At 59.4% G+C, this 18,592-nt stretch overlaps 2 protein-coding genes across 2 annotated transcripts; one reads left to right on the top strand and one right to left on the bottom strand.

Moving 5' to 3' along the window:
• Positions 1-928: 928 nt before the first annotated feature.
• Positions 929-12,399, bottom strand: TACC3 (transforming acidic coiled-coil containing protein 3). Its single transcript, XM_087828649.1, has 16 exons — positions 12,303-12,399; positions 10,716-10,878; positions 10,409-10,551; positions 7,990-8,862; positions 7,233-7,308; positions 6,627-6,780; positions 4,819-4,871; positions 4,385-4,488; positions 3,836-3,923; positions 3,519-3,605; positions 3,235-3,311; positions 3,076-3,119; positions 2,343-2,503; positions 1,527-1,633; positions 1,333-1,453; positions 929-1,140 (listed from the first exon to the last, which is right to left on the bottom strand). The coding sequence occupies exons 2-16, from the start codon at positions 10,875-10,877 to the stop codon at positions 1,075-1,077; spliced, it is 2,316 nt and encodes a 771-aa protein (XP_087684775.1). The 5' UTR covers position 10,878; positions 12,303-12,399; the 3' UTR covers positions 929-1,074.
• Positions 12,400-12,899: 500 nt separating this feature from the next.
• Positions 12,900-17,968, top strand: TMEM129 (transmembrane protein 129, E3 ubiquitin ligase). Its single transcript, XM_087817192.1, has 4 exons — positions 12,900-13,165; positions 14,780-15,254; positions 16,142-16,301; positions 16,441-17,968. Exons 1-4 carry the CDS (start codon positions 12,961-12,963, stop codon positions 16,687-16,689), a joined length of 1,089 nt encoding a protein of 362 aa, XP_087673318.1. The 5' UTR covers positions 12,900-12,960; the 3' UTR covers positions 16,690-17,968.
• Positions 17,969-18,592: the final 624 nt, after the last annotated feature.

Consider the following 18,592-nt stretch of genomic DNA (forward strand, 5'->3'; position numbering starts at 1 on the left):
AGGGGTGCAGACACGGCTCCAGGGCACAGAGCCACGTCTCATCTTGCGACCAGGGACCAGCCAGCTCTATGCCCATCTGCATCCAGGGGCTGGGCCCTGTGATGTCCCTGCAGGCTGAGCCTCTGCCCTGCTCAGAAGGGCTCCTAGGGCTGCCTTCCTCCTGCCTGTGCCTGTTCCAGGGCTTCACCACCACCCTACAAGTGCACCCCCTCTGGGCCCCATGCCCTGTACAACATGGTCCTGGAAGAGGGACCAAGGGTCCAAGAGTCACGCAAGCATGTCTGACAGGCTCCTCTGAGCAGGCCCTGGTATGCAGCCTGATGCCCACTGGACCCAGACGTCCACTCAGACATTTTCTATGAGCTTTCAGAACTCCTGTCACAGCTGCAAACATCTGCAAACATCTGCTCTGGTCGGGGTTCTCAGAGCAGAGCCGGAGATCTCATCCCAGCTGCTGGATAGAACCCGTCTCCTACGAGCCTCATCTGGCAGCACTGGCTCAGGTGGCTGTGGACCCAGCTGGGGAACCTGAAGTCCGCGGGGCAGACAGGCCTCCTTCCTCTTAAGCTTCAAGGGACTGGACGAGGCCACCGCAGCAGCCAGGACACTGCCGGCCAGGTGTGAATAAGCCTTGGCCTCCACATCCCTCAGCCACACCTCAGGGAGTGCTCTGACCTCGGGCTGCAGCCTTGCCCGGCAACACAGGCCCACCATCCCCTTGCGTGTTTGCGTTTTTACATTAAAACTTTGGTCCGTTGGACTCTGACCTGTGGTCAGGAGGCAGACTGAACAGAAGCAGGATGCCTGCCCACCTGGCAGCTGAGGTGTGGGCGGGGCAAGGACCAAGGGCATGGTGGGTGACGGCGGCTGTGGAAGATTCAGTCACGGCTAGAAACCTTTGTTTTCATCAACAGAGCGACTTCAGCACTGAACTCAAAGGAAACTTTATTTAGTCTTGTTTCTAAAGCAACCTAGTTTAAAAATAAGCTGAAATTAGGAGAGAAGGAAAAACATGCAACCTAACAGGCAGACAGACAGACAGGAGGGCAGGTGGGCACAGGCGGGGACCCCACGTCAGATCTTCTCCATCTTGGAAATGAGGTCGTCACAGATCCTGGTCAGCTCGTCATTTTCTTTAGTCTGAAGGAGAAATGTCAAACCCCTCGGTCTCCCAGTGCTCAGTCGTGGTAGCAGGGGCTCAGCCGGCACCTGGCCTGGCCTGAGAGGAGTCTGGGAGGAGCACAGTGGCCTGGCCTGGGATCCAGCAGGCCACAGGGCCTTGGGACAGGGCAGGTCCCATCCAGAAGGGCTGTCCCTCAGGCCCGCACCCACCTTTTGCTCCACGGTCTTCTCCAGCGAGTGGACACGCATCTGCTCCTTCCTCAGGCTCGCCTGGAAGGCCATTGCCTCCGCCTGGGCCTTGCTCCGGACTTGGGCAATCTCCTCGTTGGCCCTGGACATTCAAAGGGCGGGGTCAGCCTCACCTTCCTCCCTCTCCCGGCTGCCCATGGCTTCCCCATACTCACAGCTGGAGTTTCTCCTCCGCATGGGCCTTCAGCGCCTGGTACCTCTGGCCTTCCTTCTGGATTCTAACAATGTAGTCCTCAACACACTTCTTCAGGGACTCTTCATTCTTTAAGGAGAGAGGTGCGTTATTGCTGCCAGTTTGCACCTCTGGGAGACGGTTCCCAGGGTCGGGTGTGGACAGGTCCCTATCCAGGCTCTTTGGGATGTTCGTGAAGCAGCAGCTCAGACAAGGAAAGCCGCAGGGAAGCTGCACTTGCTGTCTGTTTTTTGAAAAAGGTCCCTCCACACACAGCCCAGGCCTCCCCATCCCTGGACACCAGGCCTGACCCCCTACTCCTCTGGCCACCATTACCTCTTGGCCCCTCAGCCTGCCTGGAAACAGACCTATCCCTCGCCTGGCAGCCCTCTCTGTGGCCGGGGCTCCTGCTGCCCCCACCCAGGGGGCCCCTGAGGTTGAACTGGGCCAGGCCCTCCTCCAGAAGGCAGCAGCTGGCTCCGTGGGTGCCTACTGTCATCAGGGCATCCACTGTACCATCAGGGTCCTGCCTCCAGGCTGTGCCCTACAGTTCTTCTGCTCACATGCCCAGGCCTCCCCAGGCTGACAGCACTCCCACCCCACCCTAGGCCCACCGATGAGACTGGCCTCACAGCCCTGGCGCAGGGCAAGGCTCAGCCGGCTGCCAAGTTTAAGGGACAAGGATGCGGTGGGGAGAGCTGCCTCCTGCCCGATGGGCTTGGGACTAGGCCATTACAAGGTAGGGACACCAGAGAGCCCAGCTGGGTCCCACTGCAGGAGGCGACACAGCCCCACCTACCGTACGATAGCCTTCGATCGCCTCCCTCTGCTTCTCAAACCGCTTGAAGAGGTCAGAGAATGACTTTTCCATGGAGTTCAGATCCGCAGTCAGCTGCTCCTTTTCTTTCAGAACCTTCTGGATCTCGGCTTTGGCAAGGTCCTGCTGTTTCTGAGCCTCCTCTTGAAAAGAGAGAAACACGTAAGGTTAGGGGGGCAGCCTCCACACTGGTGCCACAAGTGACCCAGAGCAGGAGGCAGTGAGATGGAGAAGAGGTGGGCAGCGTCAGCCGCAACATGCCAAGGTCCCACTAGAGGAAGGTGACAAAGCCCCTTCCCACCCTGTCCTCCCAGAGCAACATCTGGGGGAACAAGTGCCCAGAACACAGCCATTTCCTCAACATTAGGTCCACCGGAGCCCAAGGGGCTGGACATGAACCCAGGGACCAACAGCAGAGCCTGCGATGACCCTGTGCCCACATATGGGGGCCTCTGGAGCCTGAGTCCCTTCCTGGGTGGAGGCAAGTGCTCCCACCCTCCAGCCTCAGCCTGGACACACCCAGAGGCTGAAGCTGGACACACAGAGCTCAGGTTCTGGCCAATTTGGGGGCCGACAAGAGTCAGCCCCACAGCCTGACCCGGGCTCCCTGACCCCAGCTGCATCTGCACTGGTCTTGGCTGCTCTACGGCTGAGGGCTGTGGTGGCCAAGGCGGGAGCTGCTATTAGAAAGAGGAGCCCACAGGCTCCCGCTTACCCATCGCCTGGTACATGAAGCTCTCGTACCCGTCCATGACCTTCCTGTGGGAGGAGCAGATGTGTGGCTGAGAGCCGTGCTGTTCCACCTCTGCCACCCCATCTCCAGGTTCTCCCCGCAGGCCTCACCCCATCTCCAGGTTCTCCCTGCAGGCCTCACCCCATCTCCAGGTTCTTCTGGTGCAGCTCCTCACACCTGCTCCTCAGCTGCAGGACCTCCTTCTGCGCTGCCTCCACCTACACAAACCATACCCCATGCCTCACGGGCTGGACATCGCCAGGCCAGCAGGCGCCCGCTGAGAGCCCGGGTCCCTCAGAGCTGGGTAACAGCCAGGGCTGAGTGATACCTGCGGCACCACCTGCAGCAGCACCAGGGCGGCCAGCACTCAGGGCTGCAGCCAACAGGCGGGGACAGCGTGACATGACCCCCCCCCCCCCCCTCACCGCTGCGTCCAGGTCCTTCTGGCTGTACTGCAGCACATCCACGATGAGGCCCCCGGGCCCGAGGACACATGGAGGTGGGTCCGGCACCTGTGGGGCGACAGAGACCAGCTGGGCCCCAAGCTCCTCTCGCATTCACTCTGCCCCAGGGAGGACAGGTCCTCAGAGGCAGGAGGAGGCTGCAGGACAGCAAGGCAGTGACCAGAGACAAGGAGTGGCAACCGCAGACCTCCAGCCCACTGACCTCTGAACCTTCAGAACCCTGAACGTAAAACCCAGGCCCTTAACAGACAGGTGTCTCTACAGGCTGAGGCACTCACAGGAAGGTCCGGTGTTCCCAGGAAGTCCAAGTCCACCAGCGTGGCCTCAGGTGGGCCTCCCAAAGAAGGTACGTCAATGTCCTGCGCACTGGAACCAGGACAGAAATACATGCACCGTTTTCCTTCAGAGCTGGGTCTGCCCAGGCTCCCCCCACAGGGCCAGTCAACATTTTAGGAATTGTGGGCCACATGGCTGTCACATCTAGCAACCCTGCTGTCTTAGAACGAGAGCAGCCTGACGGATGCGGGCAGGAAGGCGTCACTGTGCCCACAGAGCTTGTGTGGAGGAGCAGGCAGTGAGCAGGTGGACCTACCACAGGTCCCGCTGTCCTGCCCCCTAGCTGTCCCTCACTGTGGGTATTCCAGTTCAGACTTCCCACACGTCCTTTTCAAACTCAAAGGGAGGTGGCATCGCCTCCTGCACCTGAAGGGTGTCAGCTCAGAGCCTGCCGCTCAGAAGCTGGGTCATGACTGCCCCCTTAGTCTGGAGGTCTCTGATCACCGGCATACCTGCCAACCGTGCACTGAGCCACTGCAGAGGACATGTACCTGCTGGTCTTGGGGGCCACAGGGGCCAGTCTCTCAGGACTGTCCTTCAGGAGCGGGTCAAACTTGAGGTACAATGACTGCTTCCTCAGGGCTGACTCCTTAAACTGAAGGGGGTGGCACATCAGCAGGGTCCTGGTCGCCCTGATGAGGCGACCAAAGGGCCCGGAGAGATCACTACTCACTGAGCTGCCTCCCAGGTGGGACTGACCCCAGCACAGAGCAGTATGCTCTGGTGGCCCTGGATAGGACTCTGTTGGGACCATGGGATGTGGCTAAGAAAAGCAGCTGCAGGAAGGGGCCCCAGAGAGGCCCAGTGCAGCCTGACATTTGGCCTGAAGAACCATCCCAGCTGCCCAGGTGTGACAGCTGATCCAGGGAAAGTCCCTCCTTGAGACCCACCCTCAGGAAAGGCTGTGGCAGGTGCGGGTACTCACCTGGGATGTCCCAAACTGCTCCAGGTAGTCCACATCGGCCACTGTGCCTAGAACTGAGGGGAGCACGTCAGCACCACTGCCACCAGCACCCCACACGTGGTGGACTGTGCTTCCTCCGTGAAGCAGAGGCCAGCCCAGCAGCTTCACCGCATGGGGGGCATCCCAGAGCCCCCAGCACTCAGACTGTGCCAACACTGTGCCCTGCCCACTGCCCATCCTGGACCTGGGACCAGATTGTTTTTTGGGGCTGTGCTGTGCACTATTCAGTGTTGAGAAGCAACCCCGACAGGTGGAAACCAAAAGTGTCCCCTGAGGGCTAAACCATCCTGGTCGAGAACCACTATTTAAAACTACCCCAGAAAAGTCCTTTAGTTTCTGATAACATGAACCTTGCTTAAAAACCGTTTAAGGGGACCTCAAGCCATACATAAAAATTAATTCAAAGTGGGTGAAAGACCTAAACATAAGAGCCAAGATTATAAAATTCCTAAAAGAAAACAAGGATAAATCTTCATGGCTTTGTTTTGGGCAATGATCTCTTAGATTAGACACTGAAATCACAAGCAACAAATGGAAAAACAGAAACAGGCTTCAAAGTTAGAGTCTGTGCTCCAGGTATACAGTAAACAAGGCGCAAAGACAGCCACAGGCTGAGAAAAACTGTAAATCATGTATCTGACCAGGACCTTTTCTTTAGGAGATATAAACCTGGTAACAGAAAGAAAAATAAACACGGACAAAGGATCTGAGCAGATGTTTCTCCACAGCAAGGACGTGAAAGGTGCTCACCGTCACTGTCACCGGGGGACGCAAATCAGAGCACACAGGTCATGCTGCACACCCACTGGGGCAGCGAGGACCAAGAGTCAGACAGCGAGTTTGGTGAGGACAAGGAGAGGCGGGACCACCTTGCCCCTGGGGATGAGACGGAGGGGAAGTCCCCAGTCCCTCAAGAAGTTAAGACAGTTACCTGGGAGCAGGTACTTACACCCAAAAGCAGAGAAAATGCACGTCTGCCCACCGCGGGTGCACGCATGTTCACGCAGCTGGAAGTGCAGCCGCACGGAAGCCCAACCACCGGGGCGTGAACGACAAGCTGCTCTGTCTGTCTATATGCAGGTCACTCACGCTCCAACACGGTCGACCTGACGTGCTCAGTGAGAGCAGCCGGACTCAAAACCATGGGGGTTGCGGGCCTGCCCTAGCGGAGTCTCTCCATGGCTCCTGGCGCACCTGTGTGAGGACATGTGCTTGTCCTGCCAGGTGAGCCCCACCCCGTTTCCCATCTCCTCTCCGCCTGCAGTTTTCAAGCACCTCGAACAGAGATGCTGTCGAGCAGCCTCACGTCTTTTAAATCGAGTCAGTCACGTGTCCTCACTGAGCCCACCTTGGGTCAGCGACCAGCCCCTCCCTGTACGGAAGCGCCAACTTAACCGCATCAGCACCACGAGGGAGGTTTGAGCTCCTGGGCTCCTCCTTGTGGGGTCGAGGTTCCAACAGTGTTTCTCTCATGACCACTGAGCCCAGGGGTCCGTGCACCTGTAGCTGCCACAGCCTCACTCGTACCTTTGCATACTGTTCTAGGTGAGTCTACAGTTTCCATTTCCAGAGTCCTTCACATCAAAGGGACCTCCTGGAAATGCCCATCTTGATAAACCAGTTTCTGCATGAGCCCCACTTATAGTCAGGAGACCCAGCTGCCTGTAGAAGGCTCATCTGCAAACACCACTCAACATACACACTCATGAGACATGTTTCAGGCAAACCAACAGCAGGGACAGAGGAGTGATGACTCAGGGGCAACGTACCCTCAGCTGGGTCTCTGAAAAGCTCCTCACTCAGGTCCGAGGTAGACTCTGGCCCCTGCACAGCAGGGTGTGCTGGGTCAGCAGGTGAGGCTGTGGGCTCATTGCCCAGACTGCTGGGGGGAGCCCCTGGCTCTGAAGAAGTCACGGTTCCCTCCTGAAAGGAAGAAGGTGGTCATCTGGGTGGTACAGTTTGAGTATCTCTTGAAGTTGAGGGTCCCGGGTGGGGCCTCTGCCTCACCCAAGTCTTGTCAAGGTGAGGGGTGTGGGGGTAGAGGATGGGGGGAAGCAATGTGTACCAACTGGTCACCACTGGCCTCCCTCTCCTTTATTTTTTAAAAATGTATCTATTGATTTCAGGGAGAGGGAGAGAAACATCAATGATGAGAGTCGTCATTGATCGGCTGCCTCCTGCACGCCCCCTGCCGGGGATTGAGCCCACACCCAGGCATGTGCCGACTGGGAATCGAATCCTGATCGCCTGGATCCTAGGTCGACCGACACTCAACTGCTGAGCCACGCCCGGCAGGGCTCTCTTTTATTTCGATATGCAAACAGTGGCAAGAGTGCAAAGATGTGCTCATGCTCAGACACACACACACTTCATACCTGGCCCACCGGTCCCAAGGCTCCTGCTGTGGTCTGCAGCACAGGTGTGCCATCTGCTGAGGCTGGAGGCACCTGCCTGAAGAGATGGGGCCTGCTCAACAGGGCCTGCTCCCCCGCCTCCCTAGGAACTGAGCTGCTACCTTCCCTGTGCGCCCTCACCTAGAAAGCCAGGCACTGGGGCTAAGACGGGTGGCCAGCAAAGCCCACCACCCTCGCCTGCAAGAGAATCTGAGCCTTGGAGGAGGCCTTGGAAGCAGGTGGGGGATCTGAGGGCTTTTCAGCTCAATGTCAGCAACCCCAAGAATCACTTGTCCTTTTTACCAGAAACCCAAGTAAAGAAGCCAGTGGGTGGGGGGCAGCCTTGCCAGGCAGTTCCAGGACTTGGGGGGGGGGGGAGCTAGGGACGGTCAGGGGCTCTGCCTACAAGTGTGAGTACAGGTACTGGCTAAGCCTCTCTTATCACCCAACACTGGGTGGCCACTAAGCAAGGAGCAGGGAGAGATTCACACACCCAGACTCTCGCCTGAGGACCCACATGCATAGGGGCTGACAGCCCTCACTCGGTGCCCTTGGAACTACAGAAGTTTCCTTCTCTAGGTAACTTTTGGGGGAGGGAACCTAACAGGACATGGCCCTGCTCTCTTTCCTCGATCTCACAACAGCCCTCTGCCCTGAGGACCCTTCTCAAGGGGGTGTAAGTGGCATTTCTGGTGCCGGGTTCTCCCACAGTCACCCCGACATCACCACCCTCACTTACTTGCTCGGAGAAGAGTCCCCTGCAGCCCCAGGCCCTGCCGGCCTGCTCTGAGGACATTCTGGGGAACAGGCCTCCCCACTGCCTCCGAATGGGTTGAAGTTTGGGTCATCAAGCTTGTCCCAGTCCAGGTCGTAGGAGCCCCGGGGAGGAGGAACAGAACCCTCCTCTGCCTCCTTCGGGGCCTTTTCCTGCCTCACCTGTGGTCTCTTCCCCAGTTTCCTTGGTGGGGGTGGCTTTTTGCTGGCAGCAACATCAGAAAAGTCAAATTCTAGCCTTATGGGACCATTCCTCGAAGAGTTGGCTGTTTGGCAGCTGGTCTCTTCTTTCCAAGGACTTGGGGCTGTTGCCCCTCCAGCCTTCAGAGGGCCTACTGGGGCAGTGTTCTCAGGACCAGATGTATCCTCAGGGCTGGCCAGGGCCCCGGGCAGGTCTGCGAGGGGGTCTTCTCTGAGGGCTACTGTGGGGCAAGTACCAGGGGGTGAAGTGGCCCCAGCTGAGGAGGCAGGGGGTCTGTTTGAGCTTTCTCCTGAGGCTCTGTGAGGGTCCTCTGTTCTGTCTGGGGATGTGATCCTGGGAGGATCTAGAACTTCAGAGGTGGATGTCGTGGTTTTCTCCAGGGAATAAGAACTAAGGTTTTCCTGCAGACCTTGCCCAGGGCCATCAGACATCCCGTGTGGAGATGCCAGCTGGTTTTTAAGACTCGCCGGGGTCTGCGGACAGCTTGAGGGGTCCAGGCATCCCTGGGGAGTGGAGGTGGGCCCGTCGTCAGAGGCTGGTCTCACGAGCTCTGGAGGGGCGTGGGTGTCAGCCACTGCAGGTTTCTGCAGGATTCCATCTGTTGCTTTGGTGTCCACTTCCTGGGTGAACTGTTGGCTTTCAGAAATAGACTTAGTTAACACTAGTGAACCCACTGGCTTTTTAAGCGGATTTTTGTCTACACTGAAAGCATTAGCTAAAACAGAAAAAAAGGACATTCAGTGAACCCTCTCTTCACACTAAACTTTCACAAGTATGTATTCCCATAAGTCACTGCTGGGGGGCCAGCTGGGGACACACAGGTCACTGAGAGACAGAAGAAATGTGATAGACCCAAGGTCAGGTTTTCTGTGCTAGCCTATTTTGCCTCATGGTTCAGGCCCCTAGCTACATAGCCCAGGACAATCAGCCAGCTTTTCACTGAGGAGAGGAAGGCAAGGATAGGACGGCTGTCTCCAGCTACAGCAGGGCCTGGCTCCCAGGACCGCCTTCCCTGGGTTCTCTCCTGGTTTCCCCAGGCCTCTGCTCTGTGGTCTTTGAAGCAGGTGACACCCCAAAGCCAGGAGGCAGGGTCTCAGCAAGTGGGTTTTCCTTCCTTCTTGGGGTTGTTATAAAAGAACAATATTGCAGTCACTCTAATCTCTTTCAGTTGAATTTCAAAAAGAAAAGTACAGCTCTGGCCTGTGTGGCTCAGTGATTAGGGCATTGGCCAACCCACCGAAGGGCTGCAGGTCGGATCCCCAGTCCTGGTTGGGGTGCTTGCAGGAGTCAACCAATTGATGTGTCTCTCTCACATTAGATTTTCTTTCTCCCTCCCTTCCTCTCTCTCTCAAAATCAATGGGGGGAAATATCCTCGAGTGACGATTAACAAAAAGAAAAAACTCAGGTTTGAGAAGCTTCCACAGGGAAACGGGAACACAGTGTAGAGAATGTTTTACTCAAGTTGGGTGAAGGATACAATAATGATATTTTGCTTAAATATCTTTCACTGTACACCTGAAATCTGCTTAAGAGAAAAAGCAAGTTTTAACAGCTTAAGTCAGCAAAAGTCAGAATAAAAATGTGCAGTGAAGCCCCTCCCCACTCTGGATGCAGAGGGTCCCTGGAAGCCCATCGGGTCAGTGCAGCTTAATTTAAGAGAGCTGCCGGCAGGGTCCTCTTTCCTAGACAGGCTAAAATTAAAGCTGCGGCAGCTGCTCAGTCAACCACCACCCAAGTCAAATACCTAAGGCCTAGTAAGGCTGCACAGAAGCTGCTCCTGGTTAAAGTCAAGTGTTTAAAACCCAACCCCCAGGCTAGGATGCTGACTAGGTTACACAAAGACAATTCCTCTGCCTCTGAGAGTAAGACCTAACTGTGAGCTTTCTCCAAGGCTTGATATTAAGAACATAATATGTAAGTAAAAGAGAGATCCCAGTGGATGCAAAAAAGATGAAACCCAGAGGTGTGGTCAGGACACTTTATGAAGTCAGAGAGACAAAAACTAAGGCCAATTTGCTGGCAAGGGCACTGAGATGCCAAGTGCTCTGGGTCACGCACTGCACAATCCCAGAGCAGAGACCAGGAGAAACCAACCAAGGCGACAGACAACAAAACACAACTGTCCTCCATATCCCTCAGAGATGTTACAAAGTGTAGGACGTCAAAAGCACTGACACTTACTTCTCTTTTTGGGTCCAGATGCGAGGAGAGTTTTCTAATCCATTGGTGTCACCCAGAGCAAAACAAGCCTCAAGTTTGCTGCTCATGCTGGGACTTAAAATCTTGTGTGTCTGGGGATCCCGCAGAGGTGTCTGAAAAGTCACCTGTTGGGGAGGGAGGAGAGCACCTGTTCAATAATGCAAGTCTTCAGCCACACTAGCCAGGCTGCACACTGCCTGCCAGCTAGGTTAAATCACCAGAAAAGCAGATCCCAGGGTGACCCAAGGTGTGGCAGAAGGCCAGCCTTACACAGGCAAAGCATACTCACCTTCATAGCTCTGGCTATGTTCTTGGGTGGCACATTTTCTTTCTGTGACAGACGGAGAACAGGCGATCTTCTGCTAAGTTCCGGTGGTGAAAACAGGAAGTTACAGTTTTCTGCACTTTTGTCATCAGTAACATTTTCGTCACTGAAGATCAGCAGACTCATCCTGGGGAAGCAGACGGTTTGTGTCACTGCGAGGGCCGTATCACCCGGAAGCACAGGCCTGACAGTGAGAGCTGGCCCCGCAGGGAGGGCCACTCCACAAGCAGTGTCCTCTGCCAGGCAGCCCCTGTCCTACTTCAGGGGACTGTGACTCTTCAGTGGGGCTGGGGTGCTGCCACCTCCCAAGACCAAGAGCTAGAAGGGCCTTCAGTGAGGGAGAAGAACCAGGCTCTCACTCAGACTCTGAGGGTAAGTCAGGAGACAGGTAAGCGCTGGCCTGGGAGAAAACTGGAGAAAGCCCAGCCCCCCGACAGGCTGCAGCTGGAGGAGCCGGCCAAGTTAGCAGAGAACAGAAAGGCACTGGGCTGGAAAGTGGGGACTGCAGAGGGCAGCAGGAGGGCCCAGCCCCGAGGAGCTGGGGAAGAAAACAAGCAGCGAGGAGTAGGATTACTATGTGGGTGGGGAGTGGAGCTTCTACATGGGGCCTGGAGTCTCAGAAACACACCAGGGGTCCCCAGCTACGCCCAGACCTGCTCTTCCCTCCCCCAGTCCTTGTGATGGTCACCAACATGGCATTTCCAATCTAGGAGCCACCGGAGCGCTGGGCATTGACCTACCGGGGGAGGGGGGGGCATCACAGGTTCCCGCTGGCGGTGGGGTCCTGGGGGCTGTGGCTGGAGGGGCAAGGCCATGGGGGCTGGGGCAGGGGGAGCAAAGGCGGCCTGGAAAGAACGGTCTGGGTGGGAGGGGAGGGAAATTGGACGCCTTAGAGGGCGTGGGGGCGGCCAGAGAGCCGGCAGCGGGCAGCCGGGCATCAGCCCCGGCTTGGCCAGCGGCCACCACGCTCCGGGCGGAAGCAGGAAAGTCAACGGTGACTCTTGATCGTCGCCTGAGCCGCTGGGACGAGCGGCGCGGGGGCCCCTTTGCGGCAGTTCCCCGCGGGGGCGGAGGGCAGCAGAGCGCCCGGGCCTCGGTCTCGATCAGGCTCGGCTCCTGCGGCCCGCGGGGAGCACGGGAAGGGCGCCCGAGCGGAGGCGGCCTGCGCTCCAGGGGGCGGGCGCGAGCCCTCGGCGCAGCTGGTGCACCTGAGCCCGGGAGGGGGCGGCTCCCAGCGGACGGAGCCCCCGGTGAGCAGGCGGGTGTCGGGCGACGGCCGGGGGCTGGGGCGGGCGGAGGCGAGCCCGGGGGGGGGCAGCTACGGGCGGGACCTGAGACTGGACGAGGTCCTGGGGGGGAGGGGAGGCCCACGGACCGCGCCAGACGGACGAACCGTCCCGAACGACAAGCCGGGGAGGCCGGGGCCAGAACCGGCGGCGGGGTCCGGGGAGGGGCGGTTCGCGGTCGGGGTGGAAGTCGGCCGGCGCCCTCCTGCGGGCGGAGGGGCGGGAGGCTGGACCGGAGCCCCGAGCCCGGGCGCCCGCCGCTTACCTGCCGGCCGCCGCGCGAAGCCGAGGACACAGCCGGAGGCGCCGATCCCGGAGGCGCCCAGAGCCCGAGTCCGCCCGCCCGCCCGCCGCCTATTCAAATACCGACGGTTGGTGCGTCTGGCCAATCGGCGCGCGGTCGGGGGCAGGACGCCGGGGCGCCCGCGGCCAATAGAAGGACGTGCCGGTCGGCCACGCCCCCGGCGCGCCGAGGGTCTGCTTCCGGGGCGAGGGGCACGTGGGCGCGGCGGGAGCCGGAAGTCCTCGGGGGCCGGGCCGCCGGGCTCGTGAAGGGGCAGGGCTGCGGGCCCTGGGACCTCGGGCTCGGGAAGGCTGGGGCCTGAGCGCCGCTCCCCGGGCTCGCAGCGTCCCCAGCTGTAAAATGGCACCAGGTGCGGCGCCGCCCTCAAGGCGGGTCCGGAGGAGCCGGGGCCTCGCGAGGCCCGAGAGAGCGGGTCGCGACCCCGGGCCGGGCGCCGGGCGCGGGAACTGCACTTCCCGGCGTGCCCCGCGGGGACGCCGCCTCCCAGGGTTCCGCGCGCGGGCCCGAGCGCGACTCCATCTCCCAGGGCGCCCCGCGCGGCCCGGCGCCTCCCGGCCCTGGACGCCCGGGCCTCCCTCGCGCCCTGGGCGGCGGCCGGGCCGCAGGTGTGGGCGGCGCGATGGACAGCCCCGAGGTCACCTTCACCCTGGCCTACCTGGTGCTGGCCGTGTGCTTCGTGTTCACGCCCACCGAGTTCCACTCGGCCGGGCTCACCGTGCAGAACCTGCTGTCGGGCTGGCTGGGCAGCGAGGACGCCGCCTTCGTGCGCTACCACCAGCGCCGCACGGCCGCCACGCTGCTGTGCCACTCGCTGCTGCCGCTGGGTGAGCCTCGGGGGTCGCGGGAGGGTCGCGGGACCCGCCCCCCCCAGTCGAGGCTGCGGGCCCGCCGCCCGCGTGACCCCCGCTGGCGGCAGCTGGTTCGCGGGGGGCGGGACGCAGGCCCCGAGCCCGGGCGGGGAGGGGCGCGGCCGCTAGGGCTGGTCGCGGACTGTCCTGCGGGCGGCGGTTCCCGGGAGAGGAGCGCAGGGTAGTGACGCCGGGAGGGGGGCCGTGGCCTCGGCCCGGGCCTTGGGAAGCGGGCCTGGGAAGGGCGTGCGGAGGCGGGGTCGCAGGTGCAGGGACTGGGAAGCCCGCGCGCTCAGACCTCGCCCGGGGGCTGTGCGGGGCAGACCCGGGTGCTCGCCGGCCCGGGGCGCGTCTGCCAGCTGCTTGGTCGGGGCCTGGCTGAGAGGGCGGCGCCAGGCCGGGGGTCGCTGAAGGACTTGGGGGCAGAGTCAGGTCTGGGGCAGCAGGGGGCGGGTGGCTGTCCCACCCGCAGGGCCGTGGACCCAGGGAGGGGCTTTCAGCTGGCCTGGTGCGTGGGGGGAGTCCCGGGGGGCGGGGCTGGGGCCGGAAGCGCCAGCGGCTGTCTGTGGCTTTTTATTTACTTATTTATTTTTATTTTTTTAAATATGTTTTTATTGATTTCAGAGAGAGGAAAGGAGAGAGAGAGAGAGAGAAACGTGAAGGATGAGAGAGTCATTGATCGAGCCCGCAACCCGGGCATGTACCCTGAACGGGAATCGAACCTCGGTCGCCTGGATCCTCGGTCGACGCTCAACCGCTGAGCCTCCCCAGGCCGGGCAGCTTTTTATTTTTCAATTACAAGTTGGTGTACAATATTACATTAGTTTCAGGTATACGCCTAGTGATTAGATGTTTAACTTATGAAGTGATTGCCCTGTAAGTCTAGTGACCACCTGGCACGTACATGGTTAATACAGTACCATTGAGTATATTCCCTATGCTGTACTTTGCATGCCCCTGACTATTCTGTAACTACCGATTTGTACTTCTTAATCTCTTCACTTTTTCACCCAACTCTGCCCCCTCCCCCCCAATATAGCATCTGTCAAAATGTTGGTGAAGCCTATCTTGCAGCCAGACACTGGACCTTGTTTTTTGCCCCCCCCCCCATTTGTTTGAAAAGCTTTGAAACTTTATAGACATAATATCTATGGCAACACAACAGGTTACCCTAAAATGTAGTGACAGCCACCTCTGATCTGCCTTCTCAGAGGTGGTGGGATCAGGAGGCCCAGAGAAGGGCCAGTGGGCAGCTCCGTGGTGGGTGACACCAGGGCCTTGTTTATTTTCACCTTTCTAGGTTTTGCTAGTTTTTTTATTACACGTGTAAAACTAAATGGCAAGTTAAAAATGCTTTTTTCTTGCCTGTGGTATCAGTGCTGTGGGCAAGGGCTGAGCTGGGCCAGCTGTGGAGATGGGTGAGATCCACCTGGGGTACTGACCAGTGCAGAAGCCAGTCCAGGGGTGGGGATGAGAGGAAATGGCCCCTGGGAGGTGCAGGGACAGCACTGTGGCCCTTGGTGGGCACCACCAGGGGAGGATGAGGCTCTGGCAGTCCAACTTCTACTGAGGACACTCCATCTCTTGCAGGCTACTATGTGGGCATGTGCTTTGCAGCCTCAGAAAAGCGGCTCTACTCCCCAAGCCAGGCCCCGGAGGCCTGGCGGCTCTTCCTCCTCCTAGCGGTGACCCTGCCCACCATCGCCTGCACCCTGATCTACTACTGGTCCTGGGACCAGTGGGCCCGCCACCCGCTGGCCCGCACCCTGGCCCTCTATTCCCTCCCACAGTCTGGCTGGCAGGCGGTTGCTTCTTCTGTCAACACCGAGTTCCGACGGATTGACAAGTTTGCCACAGGGGCACCAGGTGCCCGAGTGATCGTGACAGACACGTGGGTGATGAAGGTGACCACGTACCATGTGCATGTGGCCCAGCAGCAAGATGTACACCTGACCGTGACCGAGTCTCAGCAGCACGAGCTCTCGCCAGACTCGAACCTGCCTGTGCAACTCCTCACCATCCGTGTGGCCAGTACCAGCCCTGGGGTGCAGGCCTTTGACATCCGGTAGGTGTGCTTGTGATGGGGCGGGGGCTGGGCTGGGGCTGCACAGAGGCCTTGTGCCCAGCTTGCACCTGGTCTGGTGTTTGTGTACTTCTAGGAGGCGAAGGTGGGTGGGAGTGGCCTCTCCAGTGTGACCCTCCGTCAAGGTCCCCACAACCCACCCCTGGCCTCCTCCCTGGCGTCTCTTCCCCTTGTGCCCCCTCAGGGACCCTCCTACTTCCCCTTTGTTCATGCTGTTCTCTGAGCTGCCATCTGCCACTTTTCAGGGGAGCACACTGAGACGTTTGGGGGCTGGCTGGGACAGAGGCTTGGTGGCTGCCTCACCTCTGAAGCTTAGGCTGGAGCCGAGGTCCTCCCATACTGTTCAGCCATGGCTAGCCTGTGGGGACCCTCCCAGGACATGCTTTCGTCATGAACCTGCCAAGGGCCAGGCTCTGTGTCTCAGCTGCAGTCCTGCCTGCATCCAGTGGGGGCGAGCAGGTGGCAGTTGGTCTGTGGGCTCTGACTTAGGGCCAGCTTTGTTGGCTGGTTTTCATTGGGCAGCTGGGCTAGGCCTGGGCCTCCATGTTCTGTTGGGCTGTGAGCACCCTAGTCACATCCAGGGTGCGAGGGTGCAGCCTTAGCCTCCCTGATACCCACCCCAGGGTGTTTTTTTTAATCCTCACCAGAGGATATTTTTTCCCTTGCGGGGGGGGGGGGGGGGGGGGGGGGATATGTGCCCTTGGCCGGAATCGAACCCAAGACCCTTCAGTCCTCGGACTGACACTCTCCACTGAGCCAAACTGGCTAGGGTCGTCCCAGGGTTCTTGTCAGGCCACCTGGGAACAGGGTCCTGCCCTACAAAGGGGCCTGGGCCTAGTGGCCTTAGCCCAGCAGCCCTTTTTATGCAGGTTGAACTCCACGGAGTATGGCGAGCTGTGTGAGAAGCTCCGGGCGCCCATCCGTAGCGCGGCCAACGTGGTCATCCGCCAGAGCCTGGGCGACCTATTCCTGGAGACGTTTGCCTCCCTGGTGGAGGTCAACCCAGCATACTCGGTCCCTAGCAGCCAGGTGGGGCTGAGCAGGGGTTGGGAGGGCAGGAGGGTAGTTTCCCACTGCTGGGCCCCCATAAGCCAGGTCCTCGGGGTTGTGGGAGATCCCATGGGGGTGTCCAGGCTTGGCTCCTATAACCCCCTTGGGCCACCTGCAGGAGCTGGAGGCGTGTATCGGCTGCATGCAGACACGTGCCAATGTGAAGTTGGTGAAGACTTGCCAGGAGGCAGCTGAGGGCGAGTGCCAGCAGTGTTACTGTCGCCCCATGTGGTGTCTCACCTGCATGGGCAAGTGGTTTGCCAGCCGCCAGGACCCGCAGCGCCCTGACACCTGGCTGGCTAGCCGAGTGCCTTGCCCCACCTGCCGTGCGCGTTTCTGTATCCTGGACGTTTGCTCCGTGCGCTGAGTTGGTCGGGCCAGGGCAAGGGAGTGGCCATGGGGGTCCTGCCAGCCCTGCAAAGCCCCCCCACTGCTGCCTCGGGGAGCAGCCAGGCTCCAGGCCCAGGGCTCCTTACCCAGCTGCAGAAGGATGAAGGCTTTTGTTTAGAGAGGAAGTTCTCTGCTGAAGTTCTGGCAGTGGCAGTGAGATGGGCCTTCAGGGCCCTGTCTCCATTTTCCACTCCTCTGGGTATGGGTGGGTACAGGTCACCGAACATGGCTTGGGTCCATCTCCAGAGTACTCTGGGACCCCTGAGCTGTCTTTGGGAGACCCTGGGGTCTACCCGCCATGGCCCTAACCTGGGCCACTTGCCTTAATTTTATGGAGCACATCTGCCCCTTGGTTAGCCGCCAGACCCAGATTCTCCCAAGACCAGCTGTGGTCGGTCCTCCTGCTTCTGTCCCCAAGCCAGCTGCTGGCCCCATAGAGCCTGATGGTGGAGGATAGACCTAGGGTGCAACTCCAGGATGAGAGCACTACCTGGGGCTTTCTGGTGGCTGCTCCTGGATGAGGTGGCCCCTACTTGCTCCCTGCCCACAGAGACCCTGGGCTTCCCATCAGGAGCTTGGTAAGGGACTGGCTGCTCTGTCACCTGACCCTTAGCCATGTGCTTCTGGGACTACTCATCCCCTGGAGGGTCATTACCTATGTGCCTTCTGCTGCCCCCAAGAGTCCAGGGAAGAGCCAAGCTTTCAGATTCCTGGCTGAGGCGGCATTGAGCTGAAGACCAAGTGCCACAGTGGCAAACTACATCTCCACAAGCTTGTCAGGCTGCAGCACAGGACTGGCCACAGCCCCACAGGGCCCACCTGGTTCAGAAGGGGACATGCCCAGTGGTCAAGGCACCAATTCCTGGTGGGGAGCGGGGAGGGCAGTGCCAGGGCCCAACTCCGACAGTCACGGCTACTGGAGCCCTCACACTCGTCCCTAAGCCCCCCCTAAAACTGGCCATCTTAAGTAGGGGTGATGGACCCAGCTGGTCGAACTCACCCAAGGCTATGCCAAACCCCAGGGATTAGGGAGCAGAGGATTTGTGGGCCCTTGGGGTGCTCAGAAGATGAAGGCATTAGATGGAGGGGCCAGCCACGAGCTACTCCCAGCCTCGGCCTGGAGTTTCAGATGCTGCCTCGGGAGGGCAGGTATGGGGTTTTTACTACAAAAGAATGTTACTTAGTTTTATAAGGATAAGTCTATTGTAGCTAAGCAATATAGTGTTAAATAAAATGTTAGCCTGACGTTAAATATACTTTCTCTAAATCGAATGTTTTGTTTTTTCCTAATATTCAAGCTTTGGTAACAGTTGGGGACAAGTCATCTTAAAAAGAGCAGCATTGCACACTTCAATGTGGGTGTTTTGTTGTGGATCAGCAAGAAAAGGGAGGCAGGTGCCCAAGAACTTCCCCTCTGCATCCCTGCCGGGGGTGGAGGCCCCGGGGGCCTGTTTCCAGGGCACCTGTGGGAGCAGGCCCAGTGGTCCTGGTTGAAGGAGCACGACCAGGGACCCCCCTGGGCCGAGGTCAGCGTGCAGGACCTGCTTACTGGGAGCCCGTGTGGTCACTGGTGACCGAGGGGTGCAGGCCTCCATCCCTGTGCTTTCACCTGTGCCCTGTGGGGTGGCCAGGAGGGCAGCTGCTGCCCAGGCGCGCAGGTGGGCTGGGCTCCCCAGCACTTGCGGCTCCTCCATATCGCTGCCGGGCCCAAAACGTTTTTGGGAAAGGGGTGCCTGTGAGCCATTGGAGCCCTGGCCGGGTGGCCCAGTGGGTGCGAGCCCCGTCCCCGCGCGCCCAGGGGAGGCTCTGTCCCGCCGAGGCGGACGCGGGGGCCGAGGCCGCGGCAACACGTGGAGGCGTCGTGTCCCCTGGGACCCGCG

This window comes from Miniopterus natalensis, chromosome 1 (genome assembly GCF_054644295.1).
Source record: "Miniopterus natalensis isolate mMinNat1 chromosome 1, mMinNat1.hap1, whole genome shotgun sequence".
NCBI classification, from domain to species: Eukaryota; Metazoa; Chordata; class Mammalia; order Chiroptera; family Miniopteridae; genus Miniopterus; species Miniopterus natalensis.